The sequence below is a fragment of the Colletotrichum graminicola genome (genome assembly GCF_000149035.1).
Source record: "Colletotrichum graminicola M1.001 genomic scaffold supercont1.14, whole genome shotgun sequence".
Taxonomy (NCBI): domain Eukaryota; kingdom Fungi; phylum Ascomycota; class Sordariomycetes; order Glomerellales; family Glomerellaceae; genus Colletotrichum; species Colletotrichum graminicola.
In genome coordinates this window covers 736281-759548 of record NW_007361018.1, presented here as the reverse complement: position 1 = coordinate 759548, position 23268 = coordinate 736281, and the positions used below count along the sequence as shown (strand labels likewise).

Genomic DNA, 23268 nt, shown 5'->3' with positions numbered 1-23268 from the left:
CCTGATAGAGGGGGCATTTCTTAGCTACTAAAGTGGGGATATCGCGTACGCAGGTTCTAAAAAGTGACCCACACACTTCACTCTCAGGTGGTGGCCAGTCTTTTCTAAGCCTAGTCGCTCACCGTGAAATCTGAGTTGACACCATAGCCCGCTTAGGAGGTAGCAACATCCTGGTCGCGATACGACAGCTAATGGTTTTGACCGTATGGCGCCTTCCTTGGATCGCCCAATACAGCCCTTGCATATCCGAACATGTATAAAAACAGGCTCACGAATTCAGGATGTCCTCGTCGTGGCCAAGACCCGAATAGCCCAATCAATTCCTTAAAACTAGACAAGAAACCGCGCTGCGCGAACACGAGCCAACGCGCTCGTCTCGCTCGCCTGGCGCGTGCCGCCGCTGTGGCGCTTCCTGAACCGCTACTTCGTGCTGGTGCACGGCATGCCGCGCGCCGTCACCATGCTCACGGCCAACTTCTCCCACTCGTCGCTCGGCCACCTGGCCACCAACATGGTCGGGCTGTGGTTCGTCGGCACCGCGCTGCACGACGAGGTCGGCCGCGCCAACTTCCTGGCCATCTACCTCGCCTCCGGCGCCGTCGGCCTGCTCGGCAGCCTGACCGTCTTCACGCTGCGCGGCCTGCTGACCGTCTCCACCGTCGGCGCGTCGGGCGCCGTCTTCGGCGCCACGACGGCCTACTTCTGGATGCACCGCTTCGACTCCTTCAAGGTGCTCGGCCTGCCGCCGGATCCCATGAACGGCCCGCAGGGCCTCGGCTTCATCGCCATGATCCTCGGCTTCCACCTCTACGCCTTCTTCCGCCGCGGCCGCCAGACCATCGACCTGACGTCCCACCTGTTCGGCATGCTGGCCGGCCTGGTCGGCATCGAGCTCGTGACGGGGAGGGAGGAGGTGCCGAGGGAGGACGGGATGAAGGGGAAGAGGGAGGACCTCGTGAAGGACGCGCTCCCCCGCGAGGGCGGCGGCGACGACGACAAGGCGTGATCGGGCGTGCCTGGGATGGGCGGGGCGGTTGGAGATCTGCCCTCTGTGGGAGGGAGACACGTGTAGTATAGCGAGTTTGTTGGAACAGCCCGACTCGGGCGACGAAGAGCCTTGTGAAGGAGGAAATCTTTAGACTCTTGTACGTTATAAAATGGATGACATTCGAATACCAATCTCACTTCCCAATGTTATACGCCCCGACGGACCGGAAAACGCCACGGCATCCTAGGCGCCCTTCTCCCGCTCAAGAGTCACCCGATTTCAGTCACATCCTGCCCTGCCACTTCAACGCGTACCAAGCCCCGCCTAGTTTGTGATTTTCAAAACTCCAAGGTGCCGGGTCAACAAGACCCCCAAGCTAACTCCCTTCTACAGCCCGGGGGAGTATTTCCCCCGTGCTGCAAAGGTCATCGCGTCAGGGTTTGGTTTGGTTGTTTGTTTTCGGCCGGACCCGGCACCAGCAGATCCCAGATCCAGAACAGACGTCCATTGACGTTTCCGCCTGCGAGGATCGCGAAATCGCCAACGGGGAGAAATGTCGATCCACAGATGTTTTACCTTGGGCTTCGGCGAGGACGGCTCTCTCTCTCTCTCTCTCTCTCTCTCTCTCTGAACAAACACGAACGTAGAAACACAAGCTCTCGGTTACAGGCGAATCGACGCATGTGTGCTCTGGGATGCTCACAAGTCTCAACAGACTGGCTCTCCCCTATTATTTACCCGCCTCTCTATGAATTTCACCTCTGGTGAACAGGCTTTGATATAGGAGCTCAGCAGACGAGATGAGCGACGGATTTCTTACTAGCAGCCACGTGGATTGGAGGCCCTGAGTCGAGTACGAAAGAGTGGTCGACGAGGATGGAACAAGGATGGGATGGAGATGGAGACACATTGTAAGTGTGTGAGGGAGTAATAGAAAGAGGCGCGGGTGCGGGACGGACAGGGGGGAATCTGCATCGAGGCCTAGCCAAGGCCGTTCATCAGTTCAAGCTGCGTCACACTTCTTGTCACTCGGTAGGTCAAGACCGGGGCAAGACATCAGGTGAAAAGAGTCAATCGAGTCGAGCAACCAGCCGTTGAATGGAATTCCGTCCTCATTGTAACTCCATATTGGATTGTGCCCCCTGGGAGCCTTCAACCGCCGAGTTTGGACATTATCCATCCATGCCAAGTATAAGCCAAGCGTTCTGCGTGAGGCAGCGTGGCCTACTCTCCCGAAGCCGGAGGGACCGTATATCGGGACTTTACAGTGACATGTAATAAGTCTGGGCTCACCACACAATGTGCCACCTTGGATAGCTGAGCCTGGATTTATTACATGCCACTGTAATCTCGACCGCCGCCTCCCCCCTTGACATTCCGTCTACGCACCAGGCTCCATGCAAACCCTCCCTGCCATACTCGTAGCCGCCCCTCATCGACCTTGAGCCTAGCGGGCTGCATATCGAGCACTTTCCCTTGGGCATTCCACCTCGCTCAAACGCACGTCGCGCAGCTAGCGTATAGGGCTATCACGATGCGGTGGTGGGGGGGGGGGGGGGGCGTGTATAGTTCCTTTCGTTCTCCCAAGACAATGGTCTCATGCGCAGTCCCGGCGCACGTCCCGCCAAACAGTGCGGCGGCGTGGGCCAAGCGCTCGAACGAGAATGCTCTATCGACCGCCACGTTGCTTTTTTCTTTTCTTTTCCTCCGACGTTGGACGTGTGGAGCGATATAGTGTGTTCGCCGGACTCCTTTTTGGGCCTTCCGGAATCTCCCCGGGCGAGACTGCCCAAGCCAGATGCGGAGATGGCCGGTCTGCCGGGGACAGGCTCACGGCCCAGTACGTTATCCTATCCTGGATATCCATGCCTTTGCGCAGAGTGTCTTTTCTTCTTGTCTTCCAAGAAACCCGAGACTCCCATCCTGAGGGCAACAACAGCCCCGCCCCACGGAGAATTTCAATCATTCGACACGATCCCTGGGGTCTGGTCGAACGTGATCAGAAGCCGCGGAGTGGTTTCCCGCCTCTTTTGGCTGTAGTACCGTTTGCTACGCTGCTTCGGGGGCCAGGGATCATGACCGCCGCGGACCCTAAGACGACCGACCGCGCTCTCTCTCCGACCACGATCTACGGGCTCGTTGGTGAGGAGCCAAACGTTGTCATCCATCAACGTTAGTAGGTGGCATAAGAAAATAAAAGAGCAGAGGGCCGGCGGGGTTCCAGAGTACAGTTCGGCAAACCACTGTCCCAAGCCAGCGGCCAGACGCGGGTATGGCACCCGCGGCTTGCCCGATCAGCAATCGCATCGGAACGGTCGTCGTTGCCCCCATCCGTTGCACTAGGAGGGGTCATATGCAAGATCCGCCCCGACGAGATCTCGTGTGTCAGATGCTCGACGAGGCCGGGGTTGCGGTTCGGAAACAGACGGTCCTCCTGCGGCGCTTCGACTACGACATCAGATCATGCCCGCACTGGTCCGCAAGTTGGCCGGCAACAACGTCGTCCCCGGCGTGTACCGGCCCGTCCGAAGCCTCCCGGCCCTTCTCTCTCCTGGATGCTGCTGTCAAGGGAACACAGCACCACGTCTATCGGTGCGAAATGGTAAAGGAAAGCAGAGTACCCGGGAGGGGGGGGGGGGCGCCTCTGTAAGCGATTCCCGAACTTCGAGCCAGGGATGTCGGAATTCCGCCTGGAGGCAGCGGCAAAGAGACCGCGGGTGACGGGCACCCTCTCAGACGTCCAAAGCGCGCCTTCGGTTACGGGTTCCGGCCAGGAGAACGAGGCGTACGAGCACTACGACCCGGGAGTGTAGATGGGGCGCCTCCCTTTGTGGCTGGTCGACATCGACAGGTCGACCCCTCGAGCAAGCATCTGGCTGTCACGTCTTTTTTGGACTATTTGGCTTAACGCAAAGAATTAATGCACTAGTTTGCGCCTACGGAGAACTATTGAATCCGCTGGATGCTACCCTCTCCCCCCCACTCCATATATAGTGACCGGGGCTCCGCATCGGTCGAGGCTGAGCCGACGGCTGTCGATGCTTTCGCCGGTTCCGTACCGGGCTACTTACTCTCGCGTGCACGATTTCTTCACAATCAACTCAGAGACAGCTTCTGGGTACGAACGGCATGCTTTCTTCCACGAGTGTAATCGGCTGCGGTTGGACCAATACTGGCCCGGGGGGCTTATGTATGGCAGATGCGATCACTTGCAAGTGACATGTTGAGATCCAAAGGCGATGCCTGACTAAATGAGGACGTGGCATAACTAAACCGCCGCAAGGTGAAGCATCACTTTATGCGATATAAAATGACGTCGGACTGATTCAGCACTACTGTGTGGCGGGTGTCGTATCCTATCATAGCGTTCCTTCGAAGACGCGGCGTAGCCCGGGGAGGATAATATCATGCCTCGTACGCAAGATCCGGGTCGGCAACGAGTGTCTGCAGAGACGAGAATTACGCTTGGTTACAGAAATGCACATTCTTATGAAGCCCCGTCGGCGGCCGGAAGCGATCCAAGCAAGCCACGGGGGCCAACAAACCACTTACGAGATGCCGCTGGTTCTCTCCCCAGACTCTTGGTTTGGCGGATATCCAGTGCGATGCAAAAAGGTCCCAGCCGTTGCGATTCGCCGCCTCGCCGCCTCTTTGCACAAAGAGCACGGAGACCGGGCCCGGCACTTTCCTCCCTGCTCATCTCCGTATAAGAGCCACCTTGTCGAACGAACTAGACCATCATCGGCACGTTACACCGAGCCCGAGGGGATTCGCAGCTGCAATACGAGACACGGCGGAACAAGAAGCTAGGGGAGGGGAGGGTGGCTGCCTTCGTCTCCTTGCCTGCACGTTTCGACCAAATTCGACATCCATCTGACGTGAGAGATGGTTCATTTCTCAGATGGTGATGGAAATTGCGACTTGCCGATGAGCGCCCGTCGGAAAGTGTTAAGCGCTGCTCGGAATATGCGTGGGCCCAGGAAGCAACATGACGAACAAACACACCACACCACTCCGGCATGGTTCCCTCAAATTGGCAGCCGCCCAATTCTTGGACGCGATGGACGGCTGCGGTGAGCCCCCCCCCCCCAAGTCTTGCACCAATGGTGAGTCGTAATCTTGTGGTAGACTGCAGCCTGGACACCGGGCGACGTCAAAGACGCATGCCGCACGTGGGTTGCTACCCTGGAGTCGCATCGCGAATGGAGGCCGCTGGAGCCGCGAAATGAGAGTCGGTGCTAGTGCAGGATTCGCTGGAGACGTGATCTCGCCCCCCCCCCCCCCCTTCCTCCTCGTCGTTCCGATAGATTGGTCGCAGGCGGTTCTTTTGCTTCGCCAAATGACGGTTCCAAGGTCTGGTGCAACGCTTCCCAGGGCTGGACACCCGAGGGCGTTGCCGCCGCGGTGGCTATTTTTGGGCAAACTCTGCAGCTTTAGTGCCGCGGGTGCCGCATGTCGAAAGGGAATGGAAGATTCGCCCACGATGCGGATGCAACCTACATCAGATCAGAGGGCTGAACTACATTTGCACATCACAAGGCGTATGTCGTCTGCCCTCCTCCCCTCCTCGCAGGCCGTTCAAGTCGTGGGGGTTTCGGCCTGGTGGTTCTACGAGGCCTCGAGAGTTTCAACCCCTTTCTATTCTTTTCTTCTTTTCCTTTCTTCTTGACCGCGTGTAGCGTTCGGCTTTACTGTACAGAGTGAGCATGACTAGGCTTGTAAAATTGCAGCACGGAACTTGGCCGTTGGATGTTGTGTGGTATCATCGTCGCGTTGGCGGCGAGTCAACGACAATGTGCGAGATGCCACAGACGGCAAGGCCACAGCTCGAAGCAGACATGATTACCCCTTGGGGCGAGTTGATGTGGACAGTCCTTGATCGAGTCGAACCCCTTATATCTCGACCCAAGGGGGGGTGGTGGCTCACTCACTCAGTATGGATATCTCTCTGGCGTTTCGAAATTGCCGGCTCCCTTTTTGGAACGGAACGCTGCTCGATTGAGCAGTCCCACCTGTGTGTATGTGTGTGTGTGTGTGTGTGTGCGCGTGTGCGCGAGTGTGAGCCTTGTGCTACTTACACAATGACTTGCCAGCGGATATTTTCCGAGCTAGGGCTGGTGAAGGCGGCGAGCCATGATGGAGATGCAGATGCGACTCGAGTTGTTTGCCTCGAGGCCGTCGGACCAAGTCCCCAGGCGCGGGCGACGAACCCGAGCGCGACACACTCGGCCCAATGCAAACTGATACGACGGTGGGATTGAAGGGTTTTGCTACGGGTGTGGTCCAGCGTCGCAACGGCTGGGCGGCGCAGCTTCTTTGACAATGCCACGAATCTTGACGCGTGTGTGTATCAGGCAGTGAAAGAAAAGGAATGCAAAAGGAAAGGGGAGAGAGAGAGGGAGAGAGAGAGGCCGCTTGGAGGGTATCCCCCGCAAGACCCTTCGCACCCATCAACCACCGGCAGGCACCATCCTTGGGACCCGCCAGGACCCTTGCAAAGGGCAGGACTTGGTGGTTGGCATCCTATCTTCTCCAACATTCTTGTCTTTCCGTTGCGGGATGGATGCAACAACGTCACAATGGTGAGGCCTGTCGCCTCGGGCATTCCGTCCAGGTGGAATGATCCTCAGGGAAGGAGTGGAGATGAGGGAAGAAGAGAGCCGGCTCGAGGTTCTTCTGTGAAGGTCGAGGCGATCGGAGGAGGAAACACGATCGTCAGTGGGCTCTGTGCGGAATCGTCCGAACCTGCGGTGTAAGGAGTTCGTCTGGTTCTCTGACCGTCGCTGGAACGAACGGACGAACCGCTGCCCGGGGCAATGACCCCACGGACTCGGATTTGCGAGAGCGGTCAACTTTTGGGGCCCGGCAAGTCCCCCCCCCCCCAGTGCTGGAAGCTTTACCTGGCAAGGGCGGCGTAGTGATAGTCATGGAACGATGAGGCTCCGGTCGAAACAATCTGGACCAATGGCCAGAGCTTTTAGTCATATGATGAAACGGACGGTGGAGGTGAGGTCCCACGCCGGTGCTGGTGCAGGTGCCTTTGATGGGGAGCATACGGAGTAGGGGGTTCAAGAAAGGGAATGGAAGGGTGCATGTCGAACTCTCTGGGGTCGAGTACCGGGATTATGGAGGAGGTCAATCTACAGCCCCGGGCTCTTCGGCTTCTAGTGTGCGGGAAACGTAATAGGCGAGGGGGTGAGGCGAACTCTGTTGTCGCGGTGAAGGCGAGAAGAACGGATATCGAAGCTACTTAGTGACAGGTTGCAAGCCAGGCAGAGCGGAGACGATGGACGGGGTGGGAAAGAAGCAGAGAAGGCTTCCAGAATGAATTACGACAAATGTGACAATGGCCGCCGCAGGGATGTGTCTATGTGTTCGAGTCGTGCTCTCCCTTCCCTCCTCTCTGGTGCCACAACTGGGAGGGGAGGGAGGCCTGGTGAATGCTCATCGTCTAGAGCCAAACCCAGTGTCAGCCCCTTGGTACCAGGCGATTGATGTACATCTTATGAAGATTACCGAGACATTCGGCACACCCGATTAACTGATTCTCCGGTGGGATAGAGACAAGGTGACGCTCAACGAGAGCTGCATAATGTTTAATCACTGCCTCCCCCCGTTTCTGGAATCACCGTCGTAGCAGGTGGTGTGCTGTCTGTACCCAAAGGGATTTCAGCCATCATCCCTTTCGGACGAGGTGGTTGTTGTTGTTGTTGTAGTTGTTGTTGTCGTTGTTGTTATTATGCAGCCCATTGGCATATGAATCTTGTATAATATGCGCGTCTGTGCTTGGCGCCGGCGGCATGTCCAGTGATGCTGCCTTACACAACGGCGTCAATTTGTGATAAGATCTACATTATAGCACCCCCTATTCCATGCGATTGATCCCCCCCCCCAATGGTCGCCTTGACTACAGACTCCTATTAGTACGGGTTAGACGAAATGCGGCATGAGTCGTGGAAAGATGCGTCGACTTGACGGGAAAAGTGGGATTTGGGGGAGATGGCACAGGCAACATAAGGCGACGGACACAGACCCGTTAGACTCTGATGGGATTTGTGTCGTTGCTGTGATCCAAGGAGGGACCGGAGTCTTCCAGCCATCATCGTCCATGTGCCGAACTCGGTGGGAAGGGGAGTGCAAATCCCTCGGTGGAGAGTATTGTATCTTAACCAGCGAGCCTCTTGGAATGACGGTGGCTCCAAGACCTGAAGCGACGTGCCGATCGGTACGTATGAGGTAAAAGAGAGCGTTCTAGTCGAGTTCTGTCAAGGCAATGGATTTATGGTTATGTTTTTCGCTGCCCACCCCCCCCTGGTATGTATCCCAAGAGGGGAGGCCTCGTTGTACGGATACCGTCCAGCATATGGGCGACGTGCGATGTGTATCAAGCGGCATCTGCATGGGTTCGAAAGCGCTCGCCGTTGACAAGCCTGCAGCCCGCCCAATTGTCTCTGCGGACGGCCGTTTTCTTCTTCTTCTCGCGTTGGACTTGTACTAAGTAGGTGGGTGATGCTGGCGAGAGAGGAATCACCCAAGCTCCCGCCCGCCCTGAGGTTTGTCGGAGGCATTTCCCTCCAAGGAGATAAGAATGTCCCGGCTCCTAGATGTGACTGACGTACATCGGCAAGGCCACCACGGAGGAGGAGCCGTGGAAGGGCGTTGGAAGCGAGGTTCGAGTCTCTACTGCGTACGACGTAGTGTAGGCATCTCAGCCCACTTTCGTCTACCCAATGTTTCGAGTATTTCTTATCGTGATTTGCCGTGCCTTACGTCCGTAAGCGCGAGCGAACGCGAGCAGGCAGAGTGCGCCCGGGGGCCGGCTTCGGTTCCTCGCAGCGAGCGGTCCAACGTCGCGTGCAAGGGTCGTCCCGGGTAAATTACTTTGCTGCTTCTCTTTTTCCTTGTCCGGCGTCGTCGCATCCGCGCTAGGAAAGCAAGGAACAGAAATGGCCGAGAGGGAAACGCAAAGAGGGAAGCTGGAAACTCGAAAACCCTTTGTGTGTTTCCCGGGGCGGATTAGGAATTCCAGCTTCACCCGAACCCGGCGGCGTGTCGAAACCTACTTTGTCCAAGGTTACACCTGCTTGATGCTTTTGTTTTCGCGGCCAGTGTCAGTGGTAACACTGCCCCTCGGAGCCGACAAGTTTGTAAACCAAACAAGTTTGAGCCCGGAGGACCGTGTCCGTGTCCGACGTACGACGATGCTTGTCTGCTGAGTCCCAGCGGCGGGCTGTCGCAGTCACGAAGCCGGGCCTTCCCTCCCTCAACCCTCATCTCGAAGCTCTTGGCTCGACTCTTGCCTTCACGTTGCTTCCTCGTGTGACGACGCTTCGAGCCGGCTGGGGATCGCGGTCCTTTTTGGGGCCAATATGAACGAATGCCGGGGAGGGGGGGAGGGGGGCCAAGGCGAGTGCCATTGGCCGAACGTCCGCCGCCAAGGCGCCCCAATAGGTTCAACGTTGCAGCGCGGCATCCGGGGATGAACTTTGCATGTAGTAGTATGCATTGATTACACTGCTGTTTGGGTGATATTCAGGCACCAAAAGGGGGGGGGGGGGGGGGGCGACAGGGAGGAGCACATATGAACTACCTATACTCCGTACGGATATTACACAGCGTAGATGTCATGTTGGGTAGTCCTCGTCTCGTTACTCGACGGGAAAACGAGAGAGGCGGCTGCGAGAGCAGGGGAGGGGAATATGTTTTCGATGTGCATGCATGTCACTTTTTGTGTAGCCACACACACACACACCCAGTCGGTCTCCTTGGGGGGGCCTGCCTGGGTGAGTGGGATAGACAAGGCCGGACATGGGGCGGCACAGAACAGCTGTGCTACCAGGCACGCGAGGGCTGTCTGTTGTGACACACGCCCGTCCGGCCTTTGCCTCGCGGTATGCTTGCCTGTCTATCCGCCCGCGGTCCGCCCCCGTTGGTCTAGAACGGCTACAGAACTGCTGAAGAAAAGCTTCGTCGCGATTCTGCCCGCGCCCGCTCCATAGAGCCCGAGACGGGCGTTCTGTTCCGGCCGGCGATGTTGGCAGAGGGGGGGGAGGAAACGATCAGCTAATAGCTACCGATCCAGGTACGGATACCACGGCCTGATATTTGCTTGCCGCCGTGACACTGGACCAGGTCTTCTTTTGTTGCTCAACCATGGGCGGCTGGTATCTCGTACGCAGCTTGTTGGAAATGCTCCCCAGACCCCAACCCGTCATGCTTCATAGTCGTTCCATCGCATTGCCGCACCCATTGTGTTGGTGATCAACATTACCAATGCCGTTCTCGAGAGTCCACACCGGTTGGAGTCCTTTTTTGGGCAAATTGAGCCATACTTCCCCCATCTCACCTATAGTATCCGTACCTTACGGATACTTGGCACTACCAAAAGTACTCACCATTCGCCATTCTCCGTCCCATGCCCACTCCTCCGTCCCCTGCACTTTGACCCTCCTCTGCACAAGTGGACCCGGAACCAACAGAGAGACCATGCCTCATCCAGAAGCTTGCAGGGAATCCCGGACGACGCTGGGGGTGGCCCAGCTCAGCAGTAATAGTGTACAATGTACGGAGTATACGGGCGACATATCGTTGCAGTCGGCGGAGACGGGGGACGGCACTCTTTGGGGTATGGGCTAGGAGGCATAGTTAATGTTGATTGGGCTGATGCCCCCAAGGGGCCAGGTACAGCGGCAGAGTAAGCCGCGAATGATGGCCGTCGTTGGTCCTGCTCATGCTGCACCGGCGCGCGTACCAGGTGTGACGGGCTGCGCGCCAAGGGGCCCATCACCGTGGTCACCATCGAGTCGCGGGTGTGGACCGGGGGCATAGCCAGCGTGGGTCGGCATAAGCTCATAAGTTTCCTTGACGACACGGATCCGGACGCAGCTGAGGTCAGAGCCTGTCTCGCCCTGCTCGTCTTCTTTTATCATTCTCAGCATCATCATCATCATCATCATCATCAACACCGTCATCATCCGCCCCCATTGCGTACTCTCTGATCGACAGCTGCGACGAAAACGACGACTAGATCGGCAGCGGCCCCTCCACAACCGCCGGTTTTTCTCAATAGTCGTATCTACCTTTTGGCCTGTTAGCTTGTCATCGTCGACAGGCCCGACAGCCACAGGAGTAACGGCAGCAACAGCACAGGCACAAACACAGGCAGAAGCACGGACACGGACACAGACACAGACACAGACACAGGCACAGGCACAGGCACAGGCACTGACACTGGCATAAGCAACGGCAACGTCAACGGCAACGATAGCGACGATGGCGCCCATGACCGATGCCCATAGTTTCCTCAGCCTAGGCAGCGGCGGCGGCGACGCTAGTAGCCACTGCCAGATGACGACAATGACGCGGACAGCTACCTGTAGACGAACCAGCGAGGATAGCGTGGACCGGTCTCACGGACTCTGGGACTACTTCCATCATGGGTTCGACGGGAACAGCAGTCCCGACCTGTACCAGTTTCACCAGTTTCCGCCGCAGCAGCAGCATCAGCCTCAGCCTCAGCGGCAGCGGCGACAACAACAGCAGCAGCAGCAGCAGCAGCAGCAGCAGCAGCAGCAGCAGGCGCATCAACCGAAACCACAGCAACAGCAACAACATAAGCTGCAGGTGCAGCAGCGGCAGCAGCACCAACAGCAGCATCGGTCACCCTCGCCATCATCCTATCTCAGCCTCTACCTACGGCCCAAGTCTTCCAGGAGCCACCAATCCCTCAATGTCCCGCAGACGAGCTCCGAGCCGGGGACAATGGGGAGCCAGACTGCGGCCGGGTCAGCGAGCTCGTGCACCTGGACATTGAGCATCAAGAACCACGAGAAGAAAGGCAGCAGCGTCAGCAGCAGCAAGACGGCGGTGACGACGACGACGACGACGACGACGACGACGATACAAAACATGCGAGAGACGCTTTCCTCGGCCGGGTCGTCGACGATCGTGGCCCCGCCGCCGGTATCACCGTCGACAGGGTCCTTTGGCGCCGAGATGACGAAGCAGGAATTCGAGGCTCTACCAGAGGCCATTCAGCGAAAGGTGAGCGAGACAGATTTTTTGTTTTATTTTGCGTGTTTCATCTTTATCCATCATGTTCAATCACACTCGGATCTTGCCTGCATTTGGTGATTCTCTCCGAGCCCTTCTTCTCTACTGGGTATGTTCGTCCCCTCTTCCCAGTCTATTGTTTTTTCTTCTTCTTCTTCTTCTTCGGAAAGCCCTCCTTTCTTTTCTGTTTCCTCGGGGTCTCATGCGCCGGGGCCTCTGTGCGGCAGTCCCGCAATGGTCAATACCGGGTTGTCGGCTTAGCGCAGCCTCACCTCCCCTTCTCTGCCCCCTCTGGTCAAGGGACTGAGAACGACGCCGTCGAGGGCTTTGGAAATCTTTTTTTGTTTTGTTTCCGAGACCCGGCAGCTCAGGGCAAGGGCACAACTCTGTCTGGAAGATGGTGTCAAGGACACTTGATGCAAATGGGCACGAGTGGGCCAGCATAAGGCTCACGGTGATGACATGGGTGTTGTGTGCGTGAGTAAGATGAGATGAATTGAGAAGGAGGCTTGGTTTGGTTGCGACAAGCTTACGCCCTCTCACACTCTCTCACTCACTCTCACACTCTCATTCACTCTCTCTCTCTCTCTCTCTCTCTCTCTCTCTCTCACACACACACACACACACACACACACTCACACACACTCACTCTCTCTTACTCTCTCTCACTCTCTCTCATTCTCACACACACTCTCACCCGCCTCCACCCACCGAGCCGCCGGAAGGGGCCCCAGATCCAGGGGTCAGCACAGCTGCAGTAGGGGTCGGTCAGGTACGTGTCAACGCGAATTGGCTCATCCAAGGGGGGGTTGTCTGTTCAGAACTGCGTGCGCCACTGGCTCAGTGGGTGGCTCTTGACTATCAGAGGCTTGGTGCTGCTGTCATGCCCTGCCCCGTCCCCTCCCATTCCGCCCCCCCGCCCGCACGCATATCCTCCTCAAAGCTCACCATAATCTATCGTCACATCCCTCTCCCGTCCAACCAACACCCGGCAACTTGCTTCAATCTCTCTCTCACTCTCTCACTCTCCCCCCACTCCATGCACCTGTATGCCAATCTCGTCCCGTCCGGGGGCCCAGTCAGCATTGGCCAATCTTGGATCAGGCCCAAGAAGCGGGCGCGAGTGGCCTTCTCTCGTTCATGCTTCCTCTCCGCCCGCTCATGCACATGCACAGCAGGCAGCTGCTAAAGACCTCGTCTGCATCTGCACCGCGCAAAAAAGACGCGGACGGGGACGGGCGATTGGCCGGCGACCATGTCAGCTCTTGGTGGCGGGAGAGGTGTCATCGCGACCTTGCATCGGGCGAATGGCAACGTGTTGACGACGAGACGGACTCGCCAGTATCATCGTCAATAACAACAACAATAACAATGGCCAGCCCGGTCTCATCTCGTCTCTTGGTTTCGGACATGGTTTGGCCATTTCTAACCTTGCATCTTCCGTAAACTCTCATCATCCCTCATCCCTCCCCAATCACCCCTCTCTCTCATCCCATTTTGCCGCGTCCCTCGTCCCAACATGCGACGGCAAGCATACACACACACACACACACACACACACACACACTCACTCACACACACTCTCACACACACACACAAAAGTCTCCCCCCGGGGGTCAACCGTGATCGGTCATCAATACTCTCCCGCCCCAAGACCGTACGACATGTCTCACTCCACACATGCAGAATCTGGCCCGACCATCCGTCATGTCTCTGTGTGCTTGTTCCCTCCTCGTTCCTGTCCCCCCTCCCCTCCCCGTCCCCACCCCTCGCTGCGGCAGCGGGCCTCTTGATTCGCGCATCACCGGGTACATCTCAATTCCCACATTCCATGGAACCCCCCGGGCCGCCAAGTGGTGTCGCCGGCCAAGGTGAAAGCCGAGCTAGGCCGCATACGCCGTTGGTGTCTCTAGTACTGCGTGGACTCGTCGACCTGTACCTGGCCTGGCCTATCTTGGTTGTCTCTGGCCCGTCTGTCTTGTCTCTTGTCCTGCCTGTATCGATCGCCGTTGCCCCCCCCCCCCCCCCAGGCCTACACAAGTCAGTCTATGTGACACCCGCATACGCACTGATGCTGGGCCCGGCGCCCTGATGCACTGACCTGACTTGACATGCACCACGGACTCCTTCTCATTCCCACACACGTCCGACCCATTAGTTTCCTACTCGTCTCTGCACCAGCCACCCGTTGGCCCCCGTTTCGTTGGATGGCTTGCGGCTTTCCCGCGAGGCTGTTCCTGCATTGTCGATGGAGGCATCACCCTGGAAGAACTTCGGGGTTGGCCCTGAGCCGGACCTGAGGTGCTTCGTGTATCCGTATACCGACCTCGTTGACTTTATCTGTCTTGAAGCGAAGCTAGTGTAAGGCTGGCAGAAATGAGGGGAAAGAGAGAGAGAGAGAGAGAGAGAGAGAGAGAGAGAGAGAGAGAGGAGAACCGGTGCTATTGCTGCCGTTGATGGAGGTCCGAGACTTGCATTGCAGCACCGTATCGTATCCACGTATCGGCGGACCTCTCAGTCTATCCTTTCCTTATCCTGTCACGCTGTCTGAACCATCGATCCTTCGATAGTAGGCTCCATGACATGCCCCTCCATGCATATCGTAGGATATGCAATGCAGCAGGTCCCGTCCAGTGACCATCAACACAACGTAACGCAAGCGCGTGAGCGAGCACGGCCCAGCAACACTACGCCTCCCCCTCCCCTCCTCTCCCCTCCCCTTCCCATTCTTTACATCCCCTCCCCCTTTGCACATTCCACTACTAAGACAATACATGCCCCCCTGCTGTCCCTCAATTCCATTCTTGGCCTTGTCTCCATTCCAGTCCATGTCTTTGCATCTTTTTTTCTTTCTTTTTTTCTTTTCCCTCCTTGCTAAATCCTACTTTAGTACTTCAGCTCCCTCGAACGCCTACACTTCGCCAAACTAGCCCCGGCTCCCACTCCCCCGTCCAAACACCTCGACTTCTGCTGCGACTATTCAGGCACCGGCTCCAATCCCAAGACCCTGAAGCAGCGCCGAAGAGAACGTCAGGCCAGGCTCGCTGCTGACCAGGGCCCTGACCGCATCAAGAGACGCTCGTCTCACCGTGCCGTCGGTCCCCGCTCGTCGGCCGCGTCCGTGTACGTGCGTCTGCCGGACAAGATCAAAAAGAGGCATCTGACGACGGAAGAGCAAATCATTGCCTCCCGGAACCGGAGACACGACATCATTCTCGACCCGGCGGATGAGGCTGTCTACAAGGTCCGAAGAAGAGCGTCCAGCCTGACAATCCAAGACGAGTTGTGGAGCCCGACCTTGTCCGTGAGACCTCAGACGATGGAGGACAGGCCAAGCCAGGAGCCGCACGAGCGGGCGGCCAAGGTTGCGGAGCAGAGGTCGTCGCCGCCTCAGAAGAAGCGTGACTCTTTCTACGACAGTTTCCGGTGGCTCGAGGAGGATGACGAGCTGGACCTTCGCTTGCAGCTGGACGACTACCACGCCAACTTGAGAGATGACCTCCCCGCCAACCCGGAACAGCGCAGGCCGTCGTTCCGCAGGCGCTTGTCCATCAGCAAGATCCCCTTTGGACGCACGTCTCTCTCGTCGTCGAGCCGTCCCGGCACTACGCCAGGCGTCTTCAGCGACCCTTCGTCCCCGCGCCTGCCAGACTATTCGAGCAGCCCCGGCGCAGCGTCCTCGTTCAGCCATGCCCGGCGGAGATCGCGCGCGCTGTCGCTGATTTCGCCCAAGCATAGCCCGCAGGACTCCCTTGCGGCTTTCGACCCGGAGGCGGCACACTACAAGGACCCGGAGGCGCGTCTGAAGCTGCGGGTGTACCTCGCGTCCCCTCAGAAGTTTGACGAGGCCATCGAGTTCGGCTTCCCTTCCAAAGAGGCCATGGTGTCGCAGCCGGGCAGGGACGCTAAGCAGCAGCCCAAGGCCAGATCGCCCAAGGCGGCGGACGAGACGGACAAGATGCGTACGTTCCTCGCGGACGACAGGTCTTCGATCTCGAGCGACGATGGATCCCTCGACTCGGACTCGCCCAAGACGCCTCACACTGTGGAGATGGCGGGGCTTAGGCCGCCGCCCATCAGAGACGACCAGCTCCAGTCGCCCAAGCCATCGACCGAGTACGCACGGATGCCGGCAGAGGCAAGGGAAATGACTCTGCGCATGACGCTCACACGGCCGGATCTCCGAGCCCACGAGGACCAGATGTACGGGTGGCAGAAGAACTGGGCAGCCGGCAGGAAATCGACCAACGGGCTGCGCGACGACTTCCCGACGGCCACGTACGTCCGTGATGCGTCGTCCAAGGAGAGCATCGAGCGCCAGTTCGCGGCCATGGATCAGGAGAACGTTCAGGCGAGCGACCAGGGCGTCATGAAGCGTTTTTGGAACAAGGTCCGACGCGGACCCGCATAACAAGGCCCTTTTGGCCAGATTTGACGGCCATCGCACATTCCAGACTCCCCAGGGTCGAGTCGCAATTCCCCCAAAAGAGAAGAAAGAAAAAAAAAACCCCGCAAGCACGACACCAACAGCAAGCCTGTTTCTTATACCCCCATCTCTACCAAATCTGTATACAGGCAACAATCCATAGTGTCTATTATTTTCCTGTTTCAGAAGCAGAAACTTGATTTTGTTTTGTTTTACGAGCGACACTGTGCGGCACAATCATCATCAAGGTCGTTATATCGAGCCGGGAGTTGAACATGGGCATCGTTTGAAAGCATGAGGGAGGAGTTCATAGAGAGGCATTTTCCCGCCCTTTCCGCCTGTAAATATTGTACAGCCGCACTGGAGAGAGAGCGCCTTTATTGCCGGTAGATCCTTTCATCATACGGGGGGGGAGGGGGATAGGACAGGGTCCCGGTGTAGGGTAGAGACGAGAGGAGGGTAGGGTAGCACTTTTTTTTTATTTGATTTGATTTTTTCGTCTGTCGGTCCAGGGCGCTGCCGAGTGTGTGTGTGTCCCTGGTGTCAAGGTGGATAATGAAAGTCTCGTTGGAAAATAAAGCCAAATTAAAGTAAATAAAAATAAAATAAGAATAAAAACCCACTCCGTATGCCATCCAAAGTCAGGGACGTCCCATGTGGTACAAAACAAAAGACGGCCGCGCGTGGAGGGGGGGGGGGGGGGGGGATGTCGGACAGGGACAGGGATTGGGATGACTTGACATTGGACACAATTCGAGTTGTCGCAGAATGGGATGGGATCGACTTGCGTTAGTCGCGACCATGGGACAAGAAGTCCCGGGACCTTTACAAATACCTGTATCCGTATCCGTACTCGTACTACTACCCCGTATGTATGTATGTACGGATAAGTAAGCGCAGGTTTCGTCACCCGCAGAGTCACCCGCAGCGTCCCACGTTTTGCGCTGCGCTGCGCCCGCCACGAATACCCCGGGGAGGAAGAGGAGGAGGGGAGATACTCCTCTATAGCGGCCCCCCCCTCAAGTCCCTTTTGTTTTTGGTCCTTTCGGGAAGACGTTGAGAGAGAGAGGGGTAACAGAGTATAAAATAAAAAGGGACGAAGAAATAAAAGTAGAAGGGGGCTGACGAACGATAAACGACGGACTCTGAACTTGTCTGAACCGCATGGACCCACATAATCCTGGTTGATAGGCGACCCCTGGTCTCTATGCCACACGGACCCCTTCTTGTTTCCGCCATTTTGGGGAGGGGTTGGTATCGCGTACTAAAAGAAGTCGGAATATCGAGACGACAGCAGATGCGCACGTTGTTTGGGGCCAAGCTTTTGGAGGAGATGGAAGATGCGGTGTATGCGTACGTGCGTGCGTGCGTGCGTGCGTGTGTCCGATGAGACTGGCACCCAGGGACATCGGGCCTGTCTGTCTGTCTGTCTGTCTGTCTGTCTGTCTGTCCGATGTGCGCGCGCGGGTGTGGGGTGGAGACGAGGACCCTCGTTAGCGTCCCTTTGCCAGGAAGCTCGATAACAGGCGGAGGCGACGGCGAGGCACGGTATTGCAGTGGAGTAGAAGGCTGGGACGGGAGGGGAGACCTCTACTCCGTACTCTGGTACGGTTATTGTTATTTCATTCCGGCGGGGGTGGTGTGGTTCCATTTGGGAGGTTGCTGATACCTACAACACCAAGTATAGGCCCCCCTCCAGGAGGCTCCTCTCACCGGAACGATTCTGTGGGTTGTGCCTCGCTAGACCTCCCGGGAACCGATTGCGCTCCGTGGCGTCGCGGGATTTGGGGCGTTGTTACTATCGGGTCCGTGGGCGCGGCACGGCTACTACGCTATGCGGGTACGCTGTAAGCATGGATGGACGGAGAGACATGGATAGAGAGAGAGAAATGTGATAAGGAGGAGAAGAGGAGAGCAGGGAAGCACATGACATGACGAAGCTGCAAAGCAAGTGCGGCTGGCCTGTCGTCCGGGGGTCAAACACTGGTCCCCTTTGGAAGAACGCGTCGTCTGCATTGTATCCGTATACCGGCTGGAAAAAGAAAAGAAGAAACGAAGAATAAGCAAGTAAAAAAAAAGAAGAGTAAAAAATTAGCGTGTATCATCCTGGGAAAAGCGGAGGATGTGCCGTCATGGACGGGGGCGGGCGGAGGGGGGGTCTTTCCTGTGACATTATTGCCTGTGTCTTGTCTCTGCCGAGACGAGGCGGAAAGAGCTCACGGCCGGCTCCTCCCAGATGTGTTCAAGGCGCGCAAGCGACACAACGACTGGGTCTTTGGTTATTATTTATTATTAATTTTATTTATATTTAATATCATTCTCTTGATCCGCACTGCTCGTTGTCGAGGCGTTGCTACCCGTCATGCCCTCTTCCTAAGATTGACAATTTAGAAGAGGAGGGAGAGGGGAGTGAGCTCGGACGTCGAGACATGCTTGCTTGATGCCACGTGCCGGAGAGAGATTGCCGCATGGTTGCGTTTCCTTCTGCAGCTGCGCACTTGCATGTGGTTCGCTTGGAAAGAAACGGCGCCTGGCTGAAATCCGACCTGGGAAGGGGTGGGGGCTGGATTGGAGACGTCGAAACGAACGGACGGACGAAAGGGAGTTGGTTTCGAGGCCCTTTTTTTTTCCCCTTTCTCTTACCCTTCATTTTTTGTTTCTTTTTTCCGGTTTGCGAACCATGGTTGGCTTGAAACCCCAGCACGAGTGCTCCTGACCGATGTCACCGCCGAGGCAGGTAGACAGACGTGTCTAGTTGCATCGTTGCAACAGCGGGAGGGATAGGGACCAGAGCGGGAAATAAAATAAACCTCTTACCCATGAGGGGAGAAGCTACAGTAGCACAGAGCGAAGTCGACCATCACCAAACATGATGCGATGATAACGCATCTCTGCTTGGACCACAACAGGCCCGCAATCAATATGAAGCCATAGTAAGCAGGGGGCAGTGGTGGATGGGGGGGGAGCAGGAATGGTGCCGTCTAGCGTCGTCGACATGCAAGTCTGAACAGCTCCAAATGAAACATGGGAGACCGACCACACATGCGTGTGTGTGCGCCCGGCAAGGGAAAACTTGTGTCCCCCACATGTCAATGGTAGTCGTCTCATCAAATGAGAAAGTGCGGGCTCACAAAGTGCTCTCGCCTCCTTAGGTACGGATACGGAGGGAAGGAAAGAAAGAAGCCTGTCTCCTACTACCCGTACCCTTGTCGCACTTCTGTCAGCATCACGTGATAGCGCGTGGGTGGATCCTGAAAAGTGGATCCCCATGTGGCGTGGCCAAACGTCACGACAGTGAAATTTTGGTGAGCCGGGGACCCTGAGATCGAGCAAGGTGCGCCTTCTCAACATGCCCCCATCTTTTCAACCCCCTTCAATATGATGAGAGGCTCGAATAAGCCCTACGTGTGCTGGCGATGTCTCACAGTCAAGACGTCGCTGACTCCGGTGCCTAGCGCATCGCGATTTGCTCCACAGCTTCAACAGGGCCCCTCTGATATCTCCAGGAGAGTAGGTCTTAGGCACCCACCCCCTAGCGATCACCATCATGTTATTTCCAGAACCGGTTCAAAGCTGACGTGCTCTTACAGTCGTATGCTGGTGCAAGTCACAAGTATGTTGGCGGTGGAGGCCGACACCGTGGCGGCCACATTAACTCGGCCTCGGACCGGGAGCTAGCCCACATCCGCGAAAAGTCGGACATCAGGGAGCGTCTCCGGGAGTGGGAGTCGGCGAATCGCGAGCCCTCTCGCCGCATGCTCCAGGACATGCCCGCCCAGGAAACCCCGCTGTTCAACTTCCTGATCAGGCCGGACCTGCCTTTCGGCGAATCCGAGGCGGTCGGGTGGGAAGAGACCGAGCTGCAAAGGAACAGCAAGAGGAACCGCCTCCTCTTCGAAGCCGACGAGCTCGCCGACCTGCGCGGCGCTACGTCTGCGCTTCTCGCCGGCGACTTGGTCGAGACGAGGCAAGTCCATCGTCGCTTCTACCCATGAGGAACAATCTACTGACAAAACTCGCAGATACGGACACGGACGCCTGCCCCTCCTGGCCATCTGCCTGGGACGTCACCACGGGCTGCAGTACTTCTACATGGGCACCGGAGAGGTCGTCCCCGAGCGCAACATACCCACGCTCTTCACCCTTACCAACTTCATCGACCCGGCCAAGCTCCAGCCGCTGGTCGCCATCCTGCCCGAGGAACCCGTCACCAAGCCGCGTAACGTGCTGTTCCACAATCACACTCCGGCGGCCCTCAAGACCGCCTCCCGGCTCCAGGGCGAGCTCATCAAGTTCTACCAGGACTCCGTCTCCTTCTACCAGTCCCATCTGACCCTCGACACCGCCAGCAGCTTCCTGGCCCACCCCGAGAAGCCGCAGTACCTCAGCCTCGAGGAGCTGGCCGACAAGCTGCTGCCCGAGTACCTCAAGCAGGAAGACCGCTTTCTCCCGCACGCCCTGTACGCCGTCCACACCGCCATCCAGCGCGACGAGTGGGGGTTCCGCCCCCTGAACGCCAAGTGGCACAGGCGCAACTACATCTACGAGGTCCGCCCCACCTCCGACCTCCGCATCATGCGCAAGGTCGAGAACCAGGTCCGCGAGCTGGTCGAGGGCGCCGCCCTGCGTGAGGAACCCGCCGAGTCCATCTCGCTGCTCAGGCAGAACAGCCTCGGCTCCTTCATCCTCAAGGCCCGCGGCGTCATCCAAGCGAACCGGCTGCGGAGGGAATGGACGCCGCACGGCATGATCGGCCCGAGCGACGAAAAGGTCGACAACCTCGCCTCGTGGACCAAGCAGGAGGTCGACTACATCCGCTTCATGGAGCTCTGGTCCTGCCACCGCATCGTGACAAAGGCCTCTCAGCTCGAGAGCCTGGGCTCGACCATCCTCCGGCTGACCAACGTCTACAAGGACGCCGACTGGCTCGCCTACTGGACGGGCTTCACCTTCCTCCAGGAGATCGGCTGGATCCCGCCCTGGGAGATCCCGGCCCGCTACGAGTACAGGTTTCCCGACACCAAGGTCCACAGGGGCGCCGACATGGTCATGCCCCTCGTCGACGTCAATGGGTCCCTCCGGCCCGACATCGCCGAGGGTCACAGGCGCGACTGGGCCGGGACGACCGTCTTCTGCGTCGACTCAGAGCAGACGGCCGACGTCGACGACGGGTTCTCCGTCGAGCCGACCGAGGACCCGGGGGTGCACTGGATCCACGTCCACATCGCCGACCCGGCGTCGCGCATCGACCCCAAGTCCGAGCTCGCGCGCCAGCTCGAGAAGGCCCCGTCCAGCCTGTACCTGGCCGGGTTCCCCAACAAGATGCTGCCGCGGGACCTCGAGCAGCAGTTCTCCCTCGACCCGGGCCGCCCGGCCCTGACCTTCAGCGCCAAGGTCAACGAGCGGGGCGACATCCTCGACTACAAAGTCGAGCCGGGCACCCTCCAGAACGTCCTCCACGTGCCCAAGGACGAGGTCGCCGTCATCCTCCCCGGCGGCGGCACGCAGCAGCCGCCGACCCCTTCGGCCGCCGACACCTTTGCCGTCGGCCGGCCGCCCGCGCCGCCGCCGCAGCCCGTGAAGCACATCACCACGGCCGCCGACCTCGCTCAGGAGGACAGGGATGACCTCGTCCTCCTCGACAGGCTCTGTGCGGCGCTCAAAGACCGCCGCGTCGAAAAGGGGCAGCTCCCGCAGTTCCAGCCCCGCTTCGGCTCCCCCGAGGTGTCCTTCGACTCCGTCGTCGTCAGGGGCGACCCGGACGTCCTCGACTCCTCCATGGCGTGGCAGGGCGACCCATTTAACGCCACCAGTGACTTTACAGCCACGGCATGAAACCAGGACCTCGGACTCGCTTCACTGCGACGATTACGAGTTTGGTTCCCGAAAACTGGGGAAGTAGAGTTCGGTAGTCTAATCATGTGCCACGTAGCAAATCTGCTAACTACGCCCAATCGAGATGGAGGCGTAAATAAATCCCGGGGTGTCGCCCTTCGCGAAGACGACGTGAACGGTCATGGATTAGCGTTGAGGCAGGGCCGCGCTCGAACGCAGCTTTGGCGATTACGTGTCTCGGGCGTGCAGTCCGAAACGCAGCCAATTGGAAAGCTCTACGTGTCGTCTGGTAAAAATTGCTTGCACTACAGATCCCCGCTCATCCTCAGAGCTAGTCCTGGCGCTTGACTTGAGTCCCCTCTAATGTAATGGAATTTCTCCGTCATGCATACTACGTATTTCCAGATCCTGGCGTGCCTCCAGAATGTTCGTTTTCTGGCCCTTTTCAAACCATCCGAACCTAAGTCGGATTCGGACTAGACTAACCGCGTGCATTTACCAACCTTCATCGTGGTGTCAATAGAACTTGCCGCGAACCCATTTCCTAAAAATATTAAGAGTCCCTCCAGGCCGATTTTATTAGATCAAAAGTCTAAAGCTAGAGGTGGGGCGGAGGCCCCACTGCCGGCCCGCTTCGCCTTCGTCGTCGACGGCCTGTACCCCATCGGCCTGCGCGGCCGCCTCGAGGACTTCCACGGCCTCGCCGCCTCCGTCGACCTCGCGAGGCTCGACCCCGTCGCCAGGCTCGCCGACGTCCAGGTCGACGACCGCTTCGAGGTCGAGATCCACGACATCAACGTCGTCACCACCCTGGTCTCCGTCCGGCCCCTGCGGAGGCTGGCGCCGGGCCATGCCGTCACGTCTTCTGCCTGAGGGGAGCCGTGGCGGGCGGGGAAGCCTAGAAGGGTCATCATCCTCGTGTAAAAATAAACATGTACAACAACAACAACAACAACAACAACAACAT

General features: G+C 57.8%; 4 protein-coding genes across 4 annotated transcripts in view; all 4 read left to right on the top strand.

The window, feature by feature from the left end:
* Positions 1-1006, top strand: part of GLRG_04532 (rhomboid family protein) — a gene marked incomplete at both ends in the record, with an annotated part of 1952 nt that extends 946 nt beyond the window's left edge. The window contains 3 exons of the mRNA XM_008095217.1: positions 9-87; positions 148-254; positions 335-1006. Coding sequence (XP_008093408.1) covers positions 9-87; positions 148-254; positions 335-1006 — 858 coding nt within the window. The remainder of the gene's footprint in view (positions 1-8; positions 88-147; positions 255-334) is intronic.
* A 2445-nt stretch (positions 1007-3451) lies between these two features.
* GLRG_04531 (uncharacterized protein) lies at positions 3452-3801 on the top strand (the record flags this gene model as incomplete). Its single annotated transcript, XM_008095216.1, has 2 exons — positions 3452-3590; positions 3662-3801. The coding sequence occupies 2 exons, from the start codon at positions 3452-3454 to the stop codon at positions 3799-3801; spliced, it is 279 nt and encodes a 92-aa protein (XP_008093407.1).
* A 10832-nt stretch (positions 3802-14633) lies between these two features.
* Positions 14634-16451, top strand: GLRG_04530 (mucin; the record flags this gene model as incomplete). The annotated part of the gene is made up of 2 exons (XM_008095215.1): positions 14634-14642; positions 14931-16451. 2 exons carry the CDS (start codon positions 14634-14636, stop codon positions 16449-16451), a joined length of 1530 nt encoding a protein of 509 aa, XP_008093406.1.
* A 3393-nt stretch (positions 16452-19844) lies between these two features.
* Positions 19845-23174, top strand: GLRG_04529 (RNB domain-containing protein; the record flags this gene model as incomplete). The annotated part of the gene is made up of 4 exons (XM_008095214.1): positions 19845-19976; positions 20057-20397; positions 20489-22278; positions 22825-23174. The coding sequence occupies 4 exons, from the start codon at positions 19845-19847 to the stop codon at positions 23172-23174; spliced, it is 2613 nt and encodes an 870-aa protein (XP_008093405.1).
* Positions 23175-23268: the final 94 nt, after the last annotated feature.